The 21976-nt window shown below is 34.3% G+C and overlaps 2 protein-coding genes across 2 annotated transcripts in view; one reads left to right on the forward strand and one right to left on the reverse strand.

Moving 5' to 3' along the window:
* LOC118265933 (probable beta-hexosaminidase fdl) overlaps positions 1-21976 on the forward strand; it is a 95249-nt gene that overhangs the window by 28847 nt on the left and 44426 nt on the right. The window contains exon 3 of the mRNA XM_035579226.2: positions 8325-8393. The gene's annotated coding sequence lies outside the window, so the exon portion shown is untranslated. The remainder of the gene's footprint in view (positions 1-8324; positions 8394-21976) is intronic.
* The window catches only part of LOC118265935 (uncharacterized), a 38088-nt gene continuing 18898 nt past the window's right edge, over positions 2787-21976 (reverse strand). The window contains exons 4-5 of the mRNA XM_035579228.2: positions 5952-6038; positions 2787-4240 (exon numbers count right to left, since the gene is read on the reverse strand). Of these exons, the coding sequence (XP_035435121.1) occupies positions 4136-4240; positions 5952-6038 (192 nt within the window). The 3' untranslated portion in view covers positions 2787-4135. The remainder of the gene's footprint in view (positions 4241-5951; positions 6039-21976) is intronic.

The following is a 21976-nucleotide window of genomic DNA, read 5'->3' on the forward strand; positions in this document are numbered from 1 at the left end:
CTAGAAAATAAAGTAACTAAATAAGCAGAACAGTCCTATATGACTAACATTTTGTAAAAATACAATTACCAAACGTATCCTAATTATAATTCTCTAATTAGTAGGCATCTGTGAACAATTACAACAGACGAAACTGCTTAGTAAGACTACTGATATACATACTAACAAGTTATACAGGTATAGCCAAATTCTCAGCATAATCAGCTTAATTGCCGATCCACGCGTGAACAGCTGAATACCTCGGAGTTACATCGTGTTAACTACACCCTTAGTACGAGCTGATTGGTTGGTTTATTCGAGCCGGCCAATCAGAGCACCAAACTTGTTTCGATAACTTTAAACGTAAAGCAAATTTGCGTGTCTCTGCCTCTCATGTCGTATTGCTGCGACAGAGAACATGCATGATTTTTTCGTTCTATTCACACGATTGCTCCTCCTTATTTAGTGTAGATATATATTTTTTGTTTTGTAGCCGTGGCATGACGATTGTAGGGTATTGTAATTGTAATTACTTAAGTAATTACTTACTTAGAGTTCATTCATTAATCACGTGAGGAGTTTTTCATGGTTTTTATGAGTATATGTTTTATGAAATACCTATGTAACAAAACTTTAGACTTCCAGTTTACCTGGTTGGAAGTGATTGTTGAAGCGACCTACAGGTACATTTAATCATAAAAAAATACATAGTGTTGATCACTATGACAATTTTTTTTGTTATTTTAAATATTTTATGTGTCAGCAAGTACAATACAAAAAATGTATAAAATAAAATACCTTGAATAATATGTACATATTTTTATGAAAAAAACGACAGGTGTTTAAATAAAACGCAAATATAGTGTGCAAATTGTTGACGTAAGTTGACAAAACAAATATGGATTCCTGTAGCAATTTATTCGTCGTTCGTTTATTAAGTAAATACATTTGTTTTTGAGGAAAAGTATTCATAACTCATACTTTGAAGACTTCACAGAAAAATACATACATATTTTATGAAATACCTATGTAACAAAAACTTTAAATCAACCATCATGTATAATTAAAATAAATTACGACAATATTAATTATTAATTTTATCTTCATTAAAGTAGGTACTATCTAATTATTGTTGCATTACATTTACTACAAAATTCGTGACAATTATTACATTAGGTAATTATTTAATCATAAATAAATTAAAAATACATTATATTATGTTTTAATGTGCTGTATAAAATACATATTGTAGTTACCTATACAATTAATTTCTACGAGTGACACAAACAAGGTATTTCAAATATTTTATGTAATAAACTAAAAATTCAGCAAGTACATGGCACTTACTACATAATTATACGGGTTTAAATTATTATTATACATGGAATAAACAACTGTATTTAAATCTTCTTTTTATATTTAAATTAATATCTTTTGCACCTACAAGAAATACCATCTTATTTATACTTCGTATTTTTTTAATATTATGATGTTCTCAAAGCGATACCTATAAACACATTAAACTTTTCCTTGGAATAAAACTTAATTCGAATATTGAATATAGCACTTGAAAACTAACTTAAAATTACAAATTATATGTCTGTTTCTATTTACTATTCTTAGGTCGATCATTAAAGCGTCTACTTATAATTAAAGACTTACTAAACAAGCGTAAAACGACTATCCAATAATTAGATTAGATATAACTAATCTGTATACATATTTAATTTATGTAATAGTTACTTATTCTAGTCATAAGACCCCGTCTGAACATGACACATACTGGTACATAATAAGGCTTAGATTTAGACCGTTTATAAGCACTAAACATGTATCTTAATCATAAGTCACCATTAATCTTTACCCAATTCTGAAATAGCCTACAATGTACTTGTAAAATACATCCATCAACCATTGAAATAATATGAATGTAAATTTAAAAATAATACATGTAAAATAGTTATTTATTTTAACAAATAACTGTGTCACGTTTTTGTTGTAGATATATCGTTAAATAAACAATTGAAATGAACAGCTACAGCGTGTTATGTATTTTATTTAATTAACAAAATAATATGTGACCGTCATATATCAGTTACCTGTTATGACTAATTGGGAAAACAACGTATGTAACGAATATGTTATGGTTATATATTCCTGTATAGATAGCGGCTTCGTCCGCATTTCCGTGGGATAAAAAATAAAAATCTTATTACTCAAATCAGGCCAATCTGGGTGTGCTTACCAAATTTCATCAAAATCCATTCAGTAGTTTCATCGTGATTGATGAACAATCCAAATTACAAAGAAACAAACTTTCACATTTATAATATTAGTGTGATTGACATTAACACTGTCATTTGACAAATTAATTATGTCAAACTATTATATAATGACGTCATCGAGTCAAAATCACATATCTGATTTGATATTTATATTTTTATTTGATATTTTGTTTCTCCAAAGCAATCCGGCAAGCTACAATAAATTGATATTCCATGGAAGGTTTTACAATCACAGAATTTTATTGCAATTTACCTTATCTTCAATGTACATAACGTGTAGCATTCAAATGTGTTCTGTTAACCAATATTTATTACATTTACACGATAATAATTTTCTACTCTCCAAGGCATATTTACCACCGATTTTGTTTTCATTACACTGTGTAATAGATCAAACTATGAACCAACTAAAAACGTATTACTATTGCTTATCTAACTTTATACTCGTCATAACATTACGTGAGTAAGACCGATAACATAGTAATTATTTAAAACATGTCTCACGATACATTTTATCAATAAAATAATTTTCACTCGTTTAAAGTAAGAAACAATAGAATGACGGTCACTTGTCAAAATATAGATAGATATAGGTAGCTGAACAAACATACCCCTGAATTAATTTCACGTCCCTAAGGCAGTTGTCCCACCGGCAACGATGAACGAGTAACGAGTAGAGCTAGAACTAGAAACGAGTGAAAACAAAAACAAACAAGTGAAGCGAGCACTCGCCGGCAGTGTGAACAGTCAGCGATCAACTATTTGTATATGCATCTCTTTTGTTTACACGGAAAGTATATCTATTGTACGTTTCTTGAGCGAGAAAATAGCCGATAGTTAGTCGTTCACTCGCCGTTGGTGGGACAACTGCCTAAGCGTAGTTAGTTCTCATAGAACAATGAAAAAACAAGCCGACTGACTCGTGAGGGCATTCTTAGAGCTGAGAACGTCAGATCTCTTTCATGTTGTTTACAGAAGCTAAGTAGCTAACGGGAACCATTTTGCAAACTAGAAATGAGCCTAGTATTTTAGTTCTACACAATGATTTATGGTGAAGGAAAACATTCGTGAGAAAACCTGAGCTTATAATATCTGATTATAACGCCCGAATACTGAAATGCTACTCAATTTTAAGTTGTACTTAAATATCGTGCTATCTCTGTCATTTTATAAAGAATTGATAGTGACAGATCTAGTCTTGAGAGTGACTTAAAATTGAGTAGCGTTTGATAATTCGGACATAAGTTGGAAATTGCCACCCAGCATTGAGCAAGCGTGGTGATAATGCTCAAACTTTCTTCGTGTGAGAAGAGGCATTTGGTCAGCAGTGGCCACTTATAGTCTGTTGATGTGATACAATGATTTATTTACTCGTATTACTGAATACAGAACCCCATAATTAATAGAAACGCGATCAAACAAACAACCAAACATCATTATAATCGCTGAAAACTAATTCGAATTTCAATCCGAAATTAATTAGGTTAATTGTTTTATAACAACGTTTAGATAACTGACAATGGATTTTGTATTTTAATCTTTAATCAATAAGTACTTAATTGTTATGTCGACACCAGCACTTCAAACTACTCTATTCTGTCAAAATTTTAACGGATTTTCAACTCTTATCTTCTTGATATTGAGTTGAAAATCCAACGAAGTTAGATTGGAGTAGTTTGACCTGCATCTTTATACCTATAACGGTGCAGTGCGTTTTATAACTTAAAAGACAAAATATACAAACGTTACTTATAAGTTACTTAGTCTACCTAATTGTCGGTGGTCGTGCACGGTCTGCTAAGGCCCTCAAGGCATTTTACTTGGTGCTTCGTAAAGGCTATATTACTTGGTAGTTGCAGCTGTTCCAGGTATTATAACTTGGTGTCCCGCAGGAGAACAGCTGCCTCGTATGATGGTAGACCGCTGTCGCATCGTGTTCCACCCTGACATCGTATACATGGCTCTGTCACCACCTCCTGGAAAATATAAAACAGTTGTTATTTTAAACGAGTTATAGAATTACGTCTCCTCTTAACCTCTTGTATTCCGTATATAAGACAACAAAATAGAAAACACATTATGTCTCGCGTGGTTCCGCGTTTATGGACACGAAGGGTTAATGTCTGTTATAGAGATGTTACTGAATAAACTAGGTACCCATTTCATATTATCTCTTTCCATCTCTTTTAAGATTCTTATAAAGCGAAACGAACCATTCTCTAAATCAAAATCTACACAAATATGAAACAAAATTTACAGTTCCTCAAGTTCCTCATCTTAAAATGGACACGAATAATTCAATATTAATGATATACCTCTTCTTAGTATGAAATAAACACCAATTAACATACACCTATACCTAAATAGCGTATCATACACATATATAGTACAAGGAACTCGTATAATGTTACATTCATTCAGATCAAAACAATAAAATGACATAACACTCAACACTATGCGGTAACATGTTCTTATATCACCATCTAAATTGGGACTCTGATCATCAATGTAGACTAATTAATAGTGCCAAGACGTCGTGAACTCGGCCAAGTGTATATAGGTCACAGTAACTCAATCCCTTCATTAGATCGCTTGTAAAAAGAACAAACAATAATATTTTGACGGCATCAACTAGGAATTCGTGGATTGTAAACGAAAAAATTAGGTCATGGCTTCCTCCATTTTGGAATCAGATGGAAAACTACACCGCATTTCATATTAGTTAGCAGTTGTTTGTTTACTTAGGGATCCTGTCAAATTTTCAATAAAATCAGGTTCCATGATCGAAAAAAGTAATATTTTTTCATGTAAACCTTGCCTTAACCGATCACGCTGTCCTTTAGTGATGCTTCGTCATACATGTGGCAGTTGATTTTTATTATTTACATTTAGGTAAACCTATGTTCCATTATATTCTTGTTTGCTCAGAAATAAATTAAAACGTGTAGTTGTAGTGACTTTCATTATATTAAATTTGTGTATATATAAAGTTACCTATTTATTTGTGGACAAAACTGCGATATTCGAATGAAACAGTCAATGAACCTATTGGCTGACAATCTTCTTGTAGCATGGGACTAAACATGGGATTGAAACAGTCCTGTTGACTGACAATCTTCCTGTCGCATGAGAATAAACATAACAAAGAAAACTGTGACATTATATGACGGAAAATTCTTCTCTTAAAAAATAATGAGGTTCTAAAAATATGAATGTAGGTGTACGAGGACCCAAACGATTTAAATATAACCACGTACAAAAGCTAGTAATATGCCTAAATAAGTACCAAGTTTTCCATAACCAACATAAATCCGGTATAGAACAACGTTTGACCTCTAGTATCCACTTGAAGTCAAACATGGACGAGTTGGAACACCCCTTCAGTAATATGAAACCCCATTCGGAACGATTTGCAAATAGAAAAAAAAACCTAAAAATAAATCATCGGTCGGAAAGCCACACAACACCGCCATTTTCTCTTCAAGTTTTATTATCTGTCGTTGTAAATTTTGGCGCGCACTCCGCCATTTTGTTCGATTCGATGAAGTGCATTCGATTGTCATTCATGCGTAGTATCGGTTTTTAATCCGTGGAGATCGTAAAGTCGAGTCGTAAACTGTATATTTCTATAAACATACATAAAAATAGTTGCTAAGCTAGCATACATATACATAAGTCGTAACTCACCTGCAATGAATGACAGTCCTTGATATTTGGAGGGCCTTCGACTACAGTCTCGTACGCTGGCGGTGGCCCGGGCATTTCCAACTGCTCCTGTGTAAGATAAAAATATACATTAAAAAAAAAACATGTTATTTCATAATATTCATCATAATTAGTTAGGTTTCGGAACTAAGAAAAGAACGTATTCCTTTTTAAAAGGCCGGCAACGCATCTATGTCTCCACTGGTGTTGCGGGTGTCCATGGGCGGCGCTGATCGCTTACCATCAGTTGACCCGTCTGCTCGTTTGCATATTCCATAAAAAAAAACTAAGACTACAACCTTCACTTATATATTAGTTCCCTACATGAAGCAAAAAACTGTCATCTGATATCCACAACCCGCAAATAGTCAAAAAAATGGTTAAACATGGATATGTCAAATACATTCATATGACAACAAAGACTGACAGCAAGGACAAGTCATTAATTAAAGTAAAAGTAATACTGTTACCATACCGCCCGTCGCTATAAATAAATAATGGCCTACTAAATATACATTAATTAATGACACAAATAAATCAATAACACAAATTGGGGACGATGGTCATTTAATCGACCAAATTATTTATTACTTTTAATTTACTTTGGTTGCCACATTTCCCTGGATCTCTTCTTCGTTCTTACTAAATTGTTTCTAATTTATGGCCAATGAGCCCTTGCCATGCCTTGAATAAATCAAATTATAATGTATACTATACTATGCTAACTTCTACAACTTTGTACGGAATTTAGAAGATTTTTTTCCGTTTCTGATCAGGTAGGAATATGGGTATAAAATAAAATGACGTATGTCGCTTTCTGAAATGGTGCTTTCATTATTTTATGGTATACGCCAGTAAACGAGCTCGATCACGAGACGGATCACCTGATGGTAAGCAATCGCCGCTGACCATAACACCAGAGGAGGTACACGTGCGTTGCCGGCCTTTCTGGAGTTAGGAATTTAAAGGTTGTTGGGGAATCAGGGATTGAAGGGAGTAATTGAGCTTCCGGTAATCTCACTCACACAACAAAACATAACGCAAGCGTTGTTTTACGTCGGTTTTCTGTGAGGCCGCGGTATCACTCCGGTCGAGCCGGCCCATTCATGCCGAAGCATGGCTCTCCCACACTTCAGATGGTCTTAGATGAGAGAAGTTTTAAATCTGTGCATTAGTTTCTTACCTTATTATATTTATTTAAAAGAAACAAAACTGTCCCCTTTATTAATATAGAATAACAGTATTCAACTCAGTTAACCTAATTCCTTAATAAATAAACCAAATATTTACTTCAAACGAGGCTGGAAATAAACTCATTCATTTGTTATTGAAAGCGACAAAGTCCATCAATTAAATGTCGGTAGCCAAGTTATTTTAAGTCTTATTACTGAACCACAGAATGATTAATTACGTGGCAAACAAACTAACGTCACTTATTGGTTAGTAACGAATGTTATTTTTAATCTATGAGCCTAGTAGTAATGTGAAGTTATAGAGTTTCTTTGTTTAATTAAGTCTTTGACTGCCAATAGAAAACTGTTGAAGGCAAATCTTCCGCTAACGTCGGTCACCGGTGACCACCACGGCGTTCAATGTATTAAAAACTAAATTATTTTGTATTGAATATTGATAATTATGTAGATGTCAAAGTTCTTATTTTCTTTTAATCAATTTCTATTACATTAGCCATGAATTAAACCAAGTAAACCATACAAATTCTATTCTAGTAGGGACACAAACATGAAAATTAATTAGGCTATGAAAATACAAGTTCTAGGGCCCTAAAACAATAGTTAGGTTAATTGAAATGACGCCAGGGAGCCTAAAGTTAGTGAGTTAAACTTTACAGACATTTTACGGGTGTAAATAATGATGTTATTGTAGCTGTGACGCCATTTCTGTTGCTATGGCAACGGGATTGTTTGTTTAAAACAGAAATTTCTGAGAATACTCGAAAAGGTTGGCTTAATTAGCTGAATAGTGTTAAACACAAATATGGTACCTGTTAAATAATATACAGCCTGTTTTGATAATTTCTTTTTTTTTTGGTAACGATCCTTCAAGCGTTCCATTTTTAAATAAAAAGAAATTAAATCTTTTTGATCCTTTAAATGTTTTTTAAACGTCTTTCTTTTGTTTTATTAAAAAATGAGTCTCAGAAAAAATTGGCAGGTGATAAAATCCAGGCGATATACATATAGGTGTCATACTATGGAGGGAGAGAGTACTTTTTCCTTTGCCGGTTTTTACTATGTTCATTCATACATTATATTACATACCATACATGTCATATTACTATGGAGAATGCCTACTTTTTCCACTGACTTTTATAACATTGCTATCCTTCTTTTCCAGATGCTCCACCACATGTGAAGACTGTCACCAGGCCTCATTCAACTTTTTTATTAAAACCTTAATGTAATGGTAAGTGTATTATAATAAACCATTAACAAATAACCTTGTATCTTTATTTCCTATTTTTGTACTACTAACAACAAATTGTTTAGGCTGCCTGACTATAATCTAAAGGCCGTATCTAATGGCCAATTTCAATAATCTATGTATCTATACATTTGCCTACTAGAGATATAATTTTGACACATTTTGTATGGAGCCTATGTCGAAATTGTATCTCTGGTAAGCAAGTCTACAGATAGATAGGGTATTGGAATTAGCCGTTAATATATTTGAAATGACAGAACTGTTTAATAATGCCACCATCTTTGGTGAGTCTGGTAAAACTGATAGATGAGAGGATCACTTACTAGACGAACCAGTGACATTATGTTACCAGTTCACACTGGTTTCCACGAGAATTCACTTTCTCGGTCGAGCACATTCAAATTGCATATAGCAACTAGGCCCTACCATCGTTCAAACTTGTAATCGATATTATTCGATTGACTGCCTCGTTGGCCGAGTGTTTGCAAGTGCGTCTGCCAGGCAAGGGGTCTTGGGTTCGATACCCGGGTCGCGCGAAGAATTAATGGACTTTTTCGGTTTTCCGAAATTTCTCAGTGGTAGCACTGAGTCTGAAAATATGCCCGGTATATGGCAGTAGGCTCACCACCTATTACATGGGACTTACAACATAAATTGTGAAATGTGGGTGTACATTGACTCTGCCTACCCCTTCGAGGATTAAAGGCGTGACGTTATAAAATAAAAAAGTATTATTGAACTAATTCGAATAGTGTTATGAAATTGCTACAGCGTTTAGTTTAACAAGTGAGACTAAATTACTACAAAATACATGTTTCTATTTGTGCAACTTAAACTGGTGTTAAATTGATTCGGCACTCTCTATATCGATTTAAACTCGTATTAAAAACAACTGTTTAAATCGTTTGGAGTCGAGTTGGTACTTTGTTAATGAGCTAAGCAAATACAGGGTGACAAACGGAATGGTCCTGAAAAACGCTACACATTTTTTGTTTTTATGATTTTAATGGTTTTAGTTTTCGTGTTATTCATGCAACGTTAGCCTTAAAGCAGTTAATTAAAACTATAATTACATAAAATAAATATTGAATTCTTATGTATATTTTTTAATAATGCAATTTTTTTATAGTTTATGTATAGTATATGTACCGTGTAATGTAATGTAACGATAAGCAGCCAAAACGATTACTAAAAAGTCCTTCTATTCTAAACATATAACTCAGTAACAATTTCATGACTGATAAATCTCTTTGTACCCCAAATATACATCGGTTTTGACTATGTATTTCCAAAAGGGAAAACACAAAATAATGATGGACGATGACGCGCCATTAAATACAACTGGAATCTGATATAGCAATTGTATTTGTGTACACATTTATGTTCGGTGGATCGTGAAATATTCCTAATTTTGTGCGCCGACGTTTTCGAGTAATGGAGTGGTCTGTCTGTGACACTCATTGGTTATATGATTAATTCCGTTAATGTATTTCATGTGTTGCTAGTCATATGAAAATCGTCACACTTTAATTTTATTGTAACTTTCGTGAGACATACTAAACGATGCTACTCTAGTATAGTAGCATCGTGACAATCGCCGCGTCGTGTGTCGCGAAATGCTCCTCATGAATATGAGCCTCTTGCATGGCTTGAAACTAGTCGAGTTAATCGTCAAAACAGTACGTGAGTAAGCCGATAACATAATAATTAATCGTCACACTTGTTTAATTCAACAAATTAATGTTTTAAACTGAATACTGAACATCTCTTCGCAATTATTCAGAAGCGAAGTTATTTTCAATTGGCAATAGACACACCACCTATTACATGGGACTTACAACATAAATTGTGAAAAGTGGGTGTACACAATGGCATTACGTGCCATAATGTGTACCTCTGCCTACCCCTTCGGGGATTATAGGCGTGACGATATGTATGTATGTACGAAGTTATTTTCGTCATCAATACAGATTAGAGGTATTGTTACCAACTAGAGCTGAACTCAAGTCACACAGCGTAGTCGAATGGAGGTCGGTATTCGTTGGAACTAGCTCAAGAGTCTCAACAGCTTGTAAGCTGCAGGGTCTAATTATTCCCACTACGTTAGTCTGCAGGATTGGAAAACGAGCTGTATTTGCACTTAATTGAGCACACATCTCGATTGGCGTCGTAATCGCGCTTTGCAAGTTGCATTCGAAAAGTCAATAGCAGACTCATTTGTCTCCATTAGTTCTGGAGCTTTTAATTGCTTAACTAAAAGTAGAAGTACAAAGAAAACACGTTAAATAGTTTTCTATTATTACGAAAAACAAGTTTATAAAATGTAAAATCAACCCCTTTTATCGTAGAATGTAAAATTTGTGCAGGCTGCTCTAGATGAAGAGTCCCTCTGTGACTCGAAACTAGTAGAGCTTTTCTCTATTAATGTACGTGAGTAAACCGTCTTTTATAATTATTAATGTGTCTTTAGTATGACTTACGATAGCTATTATAAAACAATAGGTTTATAAAAATCAAATTGCTTGTCAATTTATTAGAATGTGTTTCGGCGGTATAAACTAAACTGCACTATAGGTATATTTTCATAAAAAAAATATCATGTAGCAACTAGAAAATCGGATACGATCGCTCATTTAGCTAGTCGAGTATGTAAAACCACGTTCAGTTCAGTTCGCCGGGCCGAAACCAATTATCGCAAATGCGATTTTTATTTCTAGCCAGTCGACAGCGGCCATTAAATCCGGTGAGAACGAATCTTTAGTCCGTAGGGACTCGACTGCCAATTGTGATTGGGCGAAACAAAATAAGACATATCGATGTGATTTGATTTCTGACATTTGATACTAATAGGAGCTTTGTATTGTTGGTCCAGTGATAGGTTATTTAACAGTCCGGATAGTTGATTCCGGGTTTTTGGAAATCTCAGTTGTAGAATAAATATTTGTACTATTGCCCGGTGCATGGCAATAGTGTCATCTCATGTATTACTGTGGAATAATTGTGTAAAATTAAATATGTCACCATGCTTCTTTGGGAATAAAAAGCAAGTGTATTGAAAATTATATTAAAAAAAAACAAAACTCTAATCATTTACTCCAATTAAAATGTATACAGGTACTTTTCAAATGTCAACAAATAAAGAAATAAATAATAGTCTGTCAGTCTGTCCGTCAGTAAAACTGCTGCTCGTTCCAAAGTGTAGCTTCGAATGGAGAAGAACGAGAACGAAACTCCATTCGTTACTCTTTAAAAAAATATATGTTTACAATTTCTCTGATACATTTTTCTAAACATAAATTGTACATATAAGTGGGTTGTTTCCTATATTAGAACCTTCAAATACCCTATTTTTAGATTACCACATTCATACATCACAGGACCCTGACCTGGGACAGTTAGATCGTCCAGGACTTTAATATTTCAGCCACAATTTGAGTGTAACGGTCGCCCAGACAAGACAATGTCCACTTTCATCGTCTCATCCACTTCCTACATTAAGAAAACAGTAACATATGATGGTAGCAAGCAAGCTTATACTAAATTCAGCGTTATTACATATGCGGTACTAGCTATATTTCTCTAATCTAATTTCTTTAATGTATACAAGACACAGAATGCCACAATATTGCATTCCGTCTTTTATTTTCCGAGAGCTTGCTGTACATTGAATCTAAAACCAACTTTTCAATATTCAGCTATACTATGCCTATCATGACTCCGCGATTTTCCTTGCCCGGCCCAAGAATAGATCTTCCGGAGCTGCAGACAACGTAACAGGTTACCGAGGCTCCGGCTCAAAGCAGGAGAAGGAACGAGGTGGTTTTTAGTCAGTAAGAGTCTGACACTCCCTCTCGACTCACCCAAGGCGGGAAAGTAATAGCATGACTTTCCGTCCCTCAAAAAAAAATAAAATAGAACAGATCTTCCAGCAATAACGCTTACCTCCCGGCAGAAATCTATTAAAGAAAAATTGTTCAGAATAAGTTGACCTACTTGCGGTTGTACATGCAGTCCTGGTATTCGGATATAACAAACATACCTATACAGGCTGACTTTACTTATTTTGTATAAAAAACTTGAGCAAAAAACATAATATTTACAAGTGCATACCGCATACTTTTTACCGAGGAAGTTGAAATAACTTCGTAACTTTGCCCCGAGTTAAGTAAAAGGGGTTGTTTTTATTTCTCATTAAAATATTCGTATCCGTACGTTTGTACCTTTGATGTTATTGTTTAATATTAAACAAAAGCTTTTCAACATTTTAAAATTAATATAGTACTTGTCTTTTCTGTATTACATTACGACTTCTTTCAAATAATAGTAGATTTAATATTTAAAAGAATAATAATGTTTGAAAAACCGACTAACAATAAAGATTAAGGATTGATTACATCCTCATTTGTCGATTTGTTTCATTTAATTAAGGTCGAACCCTTTTTCCTCCCCAATTATTTCAACCAAGGACAGTCAAATCAGAATTCAACAATAACTGAACAACAGTCGCCTATTTGTTATCATTGATACTGTAAAAATGTATTTTACCCGAAATCATTAATTAGTTAACATACGAACTCCCATTCACAAATGTCATATTACATTAGACAATACACCGCACTCCCGTAACTGATTAAAGAGGTTGCTCAACTAGATTCAAATCACGACTGGAATCCATAAGCAACATGCGTGATGACCGACACGATGACGTGACGTCACGCAGCCTGTTTATATATTTTTAACATTAAGTCAAAGTCAATGCATTTATGTAAATTAATTCTTAATCAACAAATAAATAATCAATAAACTTTTGAAATATCAAATTGAATTGTCTGTCAGTCTGTCCGCCAGTGAAGCTAAGTGACCGCATTAATCATATTAATAGACAAACTTTACTAAAACTGAAGAAATTAAACATTATCTATGACGTCAAGCCAATGGCTCAATATTGGCTCCAAATTCACAGTTAAGTTTAAACTTTGGAAGTCACAGTAAACAGTTGGAAGTTAAAACGGTTTCAGTGTGACTGTCCAGTGAAGCGACTGTTTATTTAACACTGGCTTAAATGGTTAATACTTTAACTGCCACATACCAAATGGAAAACAGCTCCGTCATTTCACAGCAGTTACTGCATTTCGAAGAAAATGTGTGCGCATTTTATAGTGGTACTAGTCACTTCTGTATATTTTTATTTATTTACATAACAACGTATATAACTATGTAAGTCTTAAAGTTAGTAGGAAAAAAAAGAATCTGTACTGTGCAAAAGAGTGAACTTAAAGTCATACGGAAGTTTTTGTTTTATTAAAAACTTTGCCTCACACTAGGATTTTAGCCTGTCTTGGGTACGTTATAATTTAATTCAAACATATAATTTCTGCAACGACCAAACAACTCCATTTCAATATACACTCACACAAACATAAACAATACCTATATAGTGAAAGAAATGGTTACGTGGTACCATACCATAAACGTAACAATAATCTAAGCATTACACCTTGTACGAGATTTCAGGTTATTGTACCCTTAGTACGAGTTTGCTTTACGTTGAACGAAAACGAAACGAGTACGCGTTCGGCGCTTTGATTGGTTGGTTCATTCGCGCCGGCCAATCAGAGCGCCGAACGATGTCGTTAAACGTATAACAAACTCGTACTAAGGCATACTGAATATTGAAACTCGAGTTACAAAGATCATAATATCACCTGTCTTTCTTTAGTAACTTTTTCAGTATTACACAGTTGAATGGCACACAGGAAAATTGCTTTTCCTTACATTTCAATATTGTGTAAAGTATAGGTAAGTACGAATGTGCTGTGAACAAAATAAAATTTGTTCGCTGAAAGTTTCCGAAAATTGTTATGTTAAGCCTTGAATAATAAGTTGGTTCTGAAGTGGATTATAGATCGGCCAGCTATTATCTATTTGCCTATATACGAGTAGTTTTACTTTTTGTTTAGTTATAAAGTAAAGATAGTACTCACGACTAACTTTACCACGCGACTTGGTGCGCTAAAATATATGTCGTTTATTGATATATTATGTCTTAACTACAAATCACGGTCTACTCACGTAAATTAATTGTGAAAAGCTCTTCTGACGTCAGTAGGCTGCGCGACGTCACCGCGTCTGCGCATGCTGCTCATGATGAAGAGTCCCTCTGTGACTCGAGTTTTTCTCCATTGATTTACGTGAGTAAACTTTGATTTTTAGTTAATTTAGTATGTCTCACGATAGTAATTATAAAGATATGTCTTTTATTTACTAACCGAATAAAATAAAATAATCCATTACTCAATTTTAAAAAATATTCACCTTTACATTTAATAAAACAAATGCATCAGAATCAGTTAAGTCGTTACGGAGATAAGCACACAACACGAACACAAATCAAAACAGAATCACAATGAATCTGATGAGATCTCGCTATCTTTATCAAACAGATTACACAATGTTCTTCAATTGTTTAATGGCTAACATGAGTTAAACTTTTTGCTCTACACGCGTATTGCGTCTGCATTTAATTACCATTTATCAGTATAACTGCCTTGTTAGTCGAGAGGTCGGAAGTGCGACTTGACAAGGGGTCTCGGGTTCAGATCCCGGGTCGGGTAAAGTGTTACGATTAGATTTTAAATTATTAAAACTAATCCACATATTATGTCAAGCCAATCCACCGTGAGAAAGGGTGTTGATTAATGCTCATTCCTTCTCCGTATGAGAAGAGGCTTTTTCCCATCAGTGGGACAGTTAAAACATGTGCAGGCGAACTTTCTAAAAAAAATGAAATACTACAATTCTATTTATTGCGAAATTTATTAAGAAATTAAAAATAAAACGTTATTTCAAGTAATTCTATTAGTAAATCAATAAAACCTACGGCCGAAGATTAAACGAAACTTCGTATTCGAGAACCGGAGTAGGCCCCCCCTGACTTATTATTACACTCAAATCTACCAACACTCAAATTGTAAATCAAGTTAAAATAAACTAATTAAAGCCGTGCCTAGAGCAATATCGTAGGAAATGAAACAATGCAGTCAAACTAAGGCCAGGTGATGCAACTTGCAATCCAATGGCTGACCGACGTAAATACGTAAAGAGATTAACACTGCCAGAATAGTGAACGTTTTGACTGAATTATAGACTCTGTGGCCTTAACTTGGCCTCCTAGGGATAATGTGACAGACTGAACTGAGAGTTATATTGTAAGTAAGTTATTTCAACGTCAGTATAAGCTTATTAAAATACTAAAAGGTAATTAAATAATTATAAGCTTTTATAGATGTTACAATGCATTCCGCTAACAATGATAGTGTGTAGTGTACAATACATAGGGACATCGCACATATTCACTTAAGACTTTATTTAACTGCTATCAGAAAACTGTTTAAGGCAAATCTTCCGCTAACTCCGCACACCAATGACCTATGTGGTAGTTAACGTGTTTAATAAATATTTATAATAACTATCGTGAGACATACTAAATTAAGTAAAAATCACGGTTTACTCACGTAAATTAATGGAGAAAAGCTCTACGAAATACTACAGTCGCCGCGTCTGCGCACGCTGCTCATGTTGTAGAGTCCCTCTCTGACTCGAGACTAGTAGAGCTTTTCTCTATTAATTTACGTGAGTAAACCGTGGTTTTTAGTTAAGTTAATGTTTAGTATATTATAAACTAACAATCTATGTGACGTGTCACTAACTACATCATAAAATATCAAGACAAGAATAGTAAGTTTAGTACCATTCTATTTACATAATTATCTTCGACTGCAGAGCAATAATAAATTTTATAGCATTCGAAAATAAATGAGCCGTGTTTAATAGTCAATTAAAATGCACTTTAAAGACTTTAACAATATATATATGCATGAGATACTAAAACATTGCTTTAAATTGCACTACAATTTTAACTGGCATTTAATTTATATGTTCCTAGAATTCAAGTTTAGGTTTGCTCGGGTTTTCCGTAATGCTGTTAATAGGAAAATTGTTAAGTTCCATTCCCGAACGGCTACCGTCCACCACGACAGCTGACGTCCCTGGAGCAATGTCAGTGGGGGGGAGGGGGAGGGAATATTTACATAATTGCACTCATGGGTATCCCGGAGTGGCAAGTGCCTGGAACAAACCACTACAACTGACGGTCGAAGACGTTTTAAAATTCACTCGTTATGCATAATTTTATAATATTTCGCTTATTTTTTTATTATGCTTCCTTCCGTGTAAAGAGATTTATATTATGTTCAGAAATAAAGGTTTCTTTTTTTAATGACTTACTTTCTTAACGAGGGAAAACCGTATATTTAAGTAAAATTTATAGTTACGAATTTTTTGGGGGGGGGGGGGAGGAAATCATTCGATAACTTCTCCCGCCTTATGTAAGACGAGAGCGAGTGTCAGTCTCTTACAGACTAAATACCACTACCCCTGCTTTTCGAGCCGGAACCCCAGTAAACCCGCTAGGTAGATAGTTACGACTACGACTCTAGTTCGTAACGTAGCTATTGAGCTACGCGCTACGCCCCGCTACGAGATTGCTACGAGCTACGAGTAACTACAATTATTGGTAGAAATATAATTGAATTAATTAATAGGTATGACGATAGAGTATAAAAAATTAAAATCTACTCTAGCTCTTCAGTTACATAATTAGTTTTTGTTATGTCGAATTATTAAATAAAAATCTTACGTAAAAGTGATTAAAGTTTAACGATTGGGAGTTTATTTCGTAGCACAACGTGACAACATTCCGGAGCTGCGGACAACGTAATAGGTTACCGAGGCTCCGGCTTATAGCAAGAGAAGGAACGGAGTGGTTTTTAGTCAGTAAGAGTCTGACAGTCCCTCTCGCCTCAACCAAGGCGGAAGGAATTTGATGCTTTTCCCCCTCAAAAAAAAAACCGTGACATCATGCGATATTTCGAATCAAAATATCTTCCATATTAATTAAACTCTATTTAAATGTTCCTAGCATTACAGTATCGAAACTCATAGTTTATAGCGTATCATAATGTACGGTGAATTATAAGCAATAAATGTAGTATTCGCATATATGAGAGTTATCAATCCGGGCACGTAGTTAGAGAATATATCGTTTGCGAGATTTACACCAGTGGAGTTATGGTGTTATTGCGCTAGGAAAGCTAATGTACGAAGAGATTTCAGTCATACCGCCGTACTCAGAGTCATTTAATGGTTACTTAACCTCTCGTATGCCGTATATAAGACAACAATAGAAAACACATTGTGTCTCGCGTAGATCTGCGTTCCGGCACACGAAAGGTTAATCTAGTCCTTCGCAATTGTTTTCGGTACAAAATCGTTACTAAGGAATAGTTTAAGTAATCATTAAATGTCTCTGAGTGCGGCAGATAGACATTTATTTAACACTAGCTCATAACGTAAATGGTTACCGGGGCTCTGGCTCAAAGCAGGAGAAAGAACGGGGTGGTTTTTAGTCAGTAAGAGTCTGACACTCCCTCCCGCCTCAACCAAAGCGGGAGAAGTAATTGGATGATTTTCCCCCCTCAAAAAAAAAAACTCATGGATTACGGACTATGTGACTAATAAAAGTAGCCTAATTTACTCCTTAGTACATGAGTTACCTGCCAATAAGAATCCCGTCAAAATCGGTCCTGCCATTTTAGAGATTAGCCAGAACAGATTAAAACATTGGATGATTTTCCTCCCCCAAAAAAAAGTGGAACTGCGAGTGAGTACCTAGTTTTATTCTACGAATAAAAATAAGACCAAGTTAGAGAAAAACTACGGTCAGAAAAATAGTACGTATGACCTTTATACATATACGTTGACATAAAACGGTCAAGGTTACTACCTCTGCCTCCGTAAAGGTAGTTATAGTGCACCTATAGAGCTTAGTTATAAGCCTCTACACAATAATAGATTGTGTACTGAAATATTTCATGTACAAGAACATCTTACATGAAATAACTTAAGTTATATTGTTGTCTCATTTATTGTTAAACCTTCATTTCGACTTCTCTACAGCATATTTTCTCTGAATTCAATAGTATCCAATACATAGATTAATGAATAACAATAGCTAGTAAATTAATTCATATAAGCAATAGTTGTCATTAGAATTTATTAATAACGTGCTAGTTCATCATCATCATCAACATCAGCCTATAAGTGGCCACTGCTGACCAAAGGCCTCTTCTCACACAGAGAAGACTTGAGCATTAATCACCACGCTTGCTCAATGCAGGTTAGTAACGTGTTAGTTACGAGTACACTTAAATTGTTTTACTTCAGTCGTGATTCAAACCTAGTAATTTATGCAAACTAGATTCTTAACAAATGTCTACTGTCCTACAGACTACAATCAGTTCAATCTTATGCAAATCTAACAAAGAGAAATTGTTCTAAAGATTTACTTCAATTATGAACTTTATTTTTTATTGTTAAGGTTCATTGCTCCGTGGCTGAGAATTGAGCACAGTTAACACAAATAGCAACTTATAAACTTCTTCATATTGGACTCGATTAATTTATTGAATTGGAACTGCACAATTTGACTTCGTTGACAGACAATAAACAACTCTGTAGACACAACCAACACAACAAAATCTATATATATTGACAAAGTCTCGGCTGATATTATTAAATGACCTATGTAATCTAGATATAGAAAACGGCAAAATAATTTCATACGCCGACGACACAGCGCTAATTTTTACTGCGAAAACTACTGATGAACTCTACAAGAGCGCACAAAAAGGTTTTAATGTTGTCACTAACTGGCTCAAAAGCAATCTACTAACCCTTAATGTTGATAAAACGAAATTTATACACTTTTCCATGCGCAAAAGTCAAAATAAAAATACTAACACCCATCTATACGCACATCAATGTAGTAATCCTTTAATCAACTCATGTCATTGTCCTAAAGTCCTTAAAACAAATAACATTAAATACCTGGGTATTATAATTGACGATACTCTTTCCTTTAAACAACACATCGAGAGCTTGGTGTCTAGAGTACGGAAATTAATGTTTGTATTTAAAAAACTACGCACAATCGCAGACCCTAAGCTAATAACGCAAATTTATCTGGCCCTCTGTCAGTCCATCCTTACATATTGTATTACTTCTTGGGGAGGAGCACCAAAAACTACAATGCTTCCCCTCGAACGAGCCCAGAGAGCAATTTTAAAAGTAGCCCACTTCCATCCTTTCCTCTTTCCCACAGATCAGTTATATAAATCCTGCAATGTTTTAACTGTAAGGCAATTATTTATCTTGCACGTAATACTAAAACAACACTCTCAGCTTTCCTACAATAATTCTAACATTACTAACAAAAGACGTAAAGATATAGTTTGCAGTTCAAACTCCACCTCTAAATATATGTATACGAATAGATTCTTTAGATTTTTAGGCCCATTTCTGTATAATAAACTAAATAGTGAACTAAGTATTTATAGCCTAAACTACTTTAAATGCAGAAAAAGTGTTTTTAATTATCTGCAAAGTCTGTCTTATGACCGCACGGATAACCTACTTACAGTGTGCAAATAAAACTGCAGATGCAAACAATAATGGATAATGTAGGTATTAGGTATAAGCAAAAATATGTATTTTAATGGATGTTAGTTATTTAATTATTAGTATATTAGATTGTTAATTTATATTGTCAAATTATCATATAAGCTCTTTTTCCGCCTGAGACACAGGTTCAACCTAGTTCAGGCAATTATAATGTCAGCAGATATGTTTAGATTTTAAGAAATAATTTTGTATTTTAGTGTGCACTTTGTTAAATGAATAAATGATTATTATTATTATTATTATTATTATTATAATCGTCCCAGAATCGAAACGTCATAAAGATCACATTTCTGCAGCCATTAAAACAATGTTATATCATGAACGTATAAATAATTTACTGCGTGCACCAACAGAAATGAAATAACCATCGTGATATTAGGAAACATTAATATTCTACACCGGCTTCGTAGTTCCAATAACTATCACGTAAGATTTCCCCTCCTGGACGATAACTTGCGTCGGCAGTCCCTAGAGATGTAATCATCTGCGCAGAATCGCTGATAAAAATCGCATTAGGCTTAATTGGCCCAGCTGCGATTAGTCGGACGTTTTGGACGCTTCCCTCTATGGACCACGCACTTTATGAGCACTTTTTATTGCATTGCAAACACAATAAACGTACGTACATGAAAATAATCTACTTTTATGTTCGACAAAGATCAACAGATGAGAAATTAAATGACACTCGTAAACCCTCGATATAAAAATACCAATTTGTTTTATTACCAAACTGGCCAAAATTTTAATTAATTACTCTATTACCACAATTACCTTCCATTGCTTTTTTTTACAATATATTGTCATTTAATATAATTTAACAGTGAATACGGTACTTATACGCCTTTTTTGAGGGCGGAAAATCATCCAATGACTTCTCCCATCTTGAGCGAGGCGAGAGGGAGCGTCAGACTCTTACTGACTAAAAACCACCCCGTTCCTATCCCTGCTTTTTTAGCCAGAGCCCCAGTAAACCCGCTAGACAGTCCGCATCTCCGATACTTATAACTTACAATTCCAATGAATTGAAATCAAATTGTCAATTATTTACAAATTGAGTAGCATAATTATTTACATCTCATTACATTACCCACAGCAATAGTTTATGCGTACTTGTTTACTCATGATTATGGTCAAAATCACAGCCCCTATTTGTTGTACCCCATGGTCGTAGTGAACATATCGTGATAAGCAGTGACCTCACGCACGTGTCACACTGCTTGCGTGAGTGAGTGAGTGTTACACTGCTTGCGTGAGTGAGTGAGTGTCACACTGCTTGCGTGAGTGAGTGAGTGTTACACAACATGCGACCGGACGATTTACTCAGCTACCTGTACCACACGATCTTATTCGTGATTATGGAAAACTAATATTAGTTTTAATTTGTTTTGTAACGAAATTATGAATAAAAAGTATTTATAAATATGTGTATTCAAATAATTTGTTAGAAAGTAAGAGGTTTTAAGACACGAAAACTAAATTTTACTTAATTTTACATAATATGATACTATAATAATGGCCATAAACATACTATAGGTAACGATTTGTGTTTCTAATCACTCTAATATCATAAATGTGAAAGTTTGTCTGTTTGGATATTTGTCCGTCAATCACACTGAAACTACTGAACGGATTTTGGTGAAATTTGGTATACAGGCAGGGTATAAGCTGACAGTGTGATAGGATACTTTTTATGCCACGGAAACGCGAGCGTAGCCGCTGAAAAAAGTTAGTTAAGAAAATAAGGTTATCTCAAAACCAGTTTACAGGTTCAGAGGTATCAACTCTCAAGTACTACTTGCCTTCTACTTCAAAGAACAATAGCGTGATTTATCTTCTTTTCTCATCATATACTTTCATAGACACCAAATGATATAATTAAATATCAAAAGATTATCAACCTTATTACAAAGTAAAAAGGTTTAAAATCTATATCCGCAGTTACCTATGGAAGAACTACGAATGAAAAGCTTATAAATCACATAAAA

Source organism: Spodoptera frugiperda, chromosome 7 (genome assembly GCF_023101765.2).
Source record: "Spodoptera frugiperda isolate SF20-4 chromosome 7, AGI-APGP_CSIRO_Sfru_2.0, whole genome shotgun sequence".
Lineage (NCBI taxonomy): Eukaryota > Metazoa > Arthropoda > Insecta > Lepidoptera > Noctuidae > Spodoptera > Spodoptera frugiperda.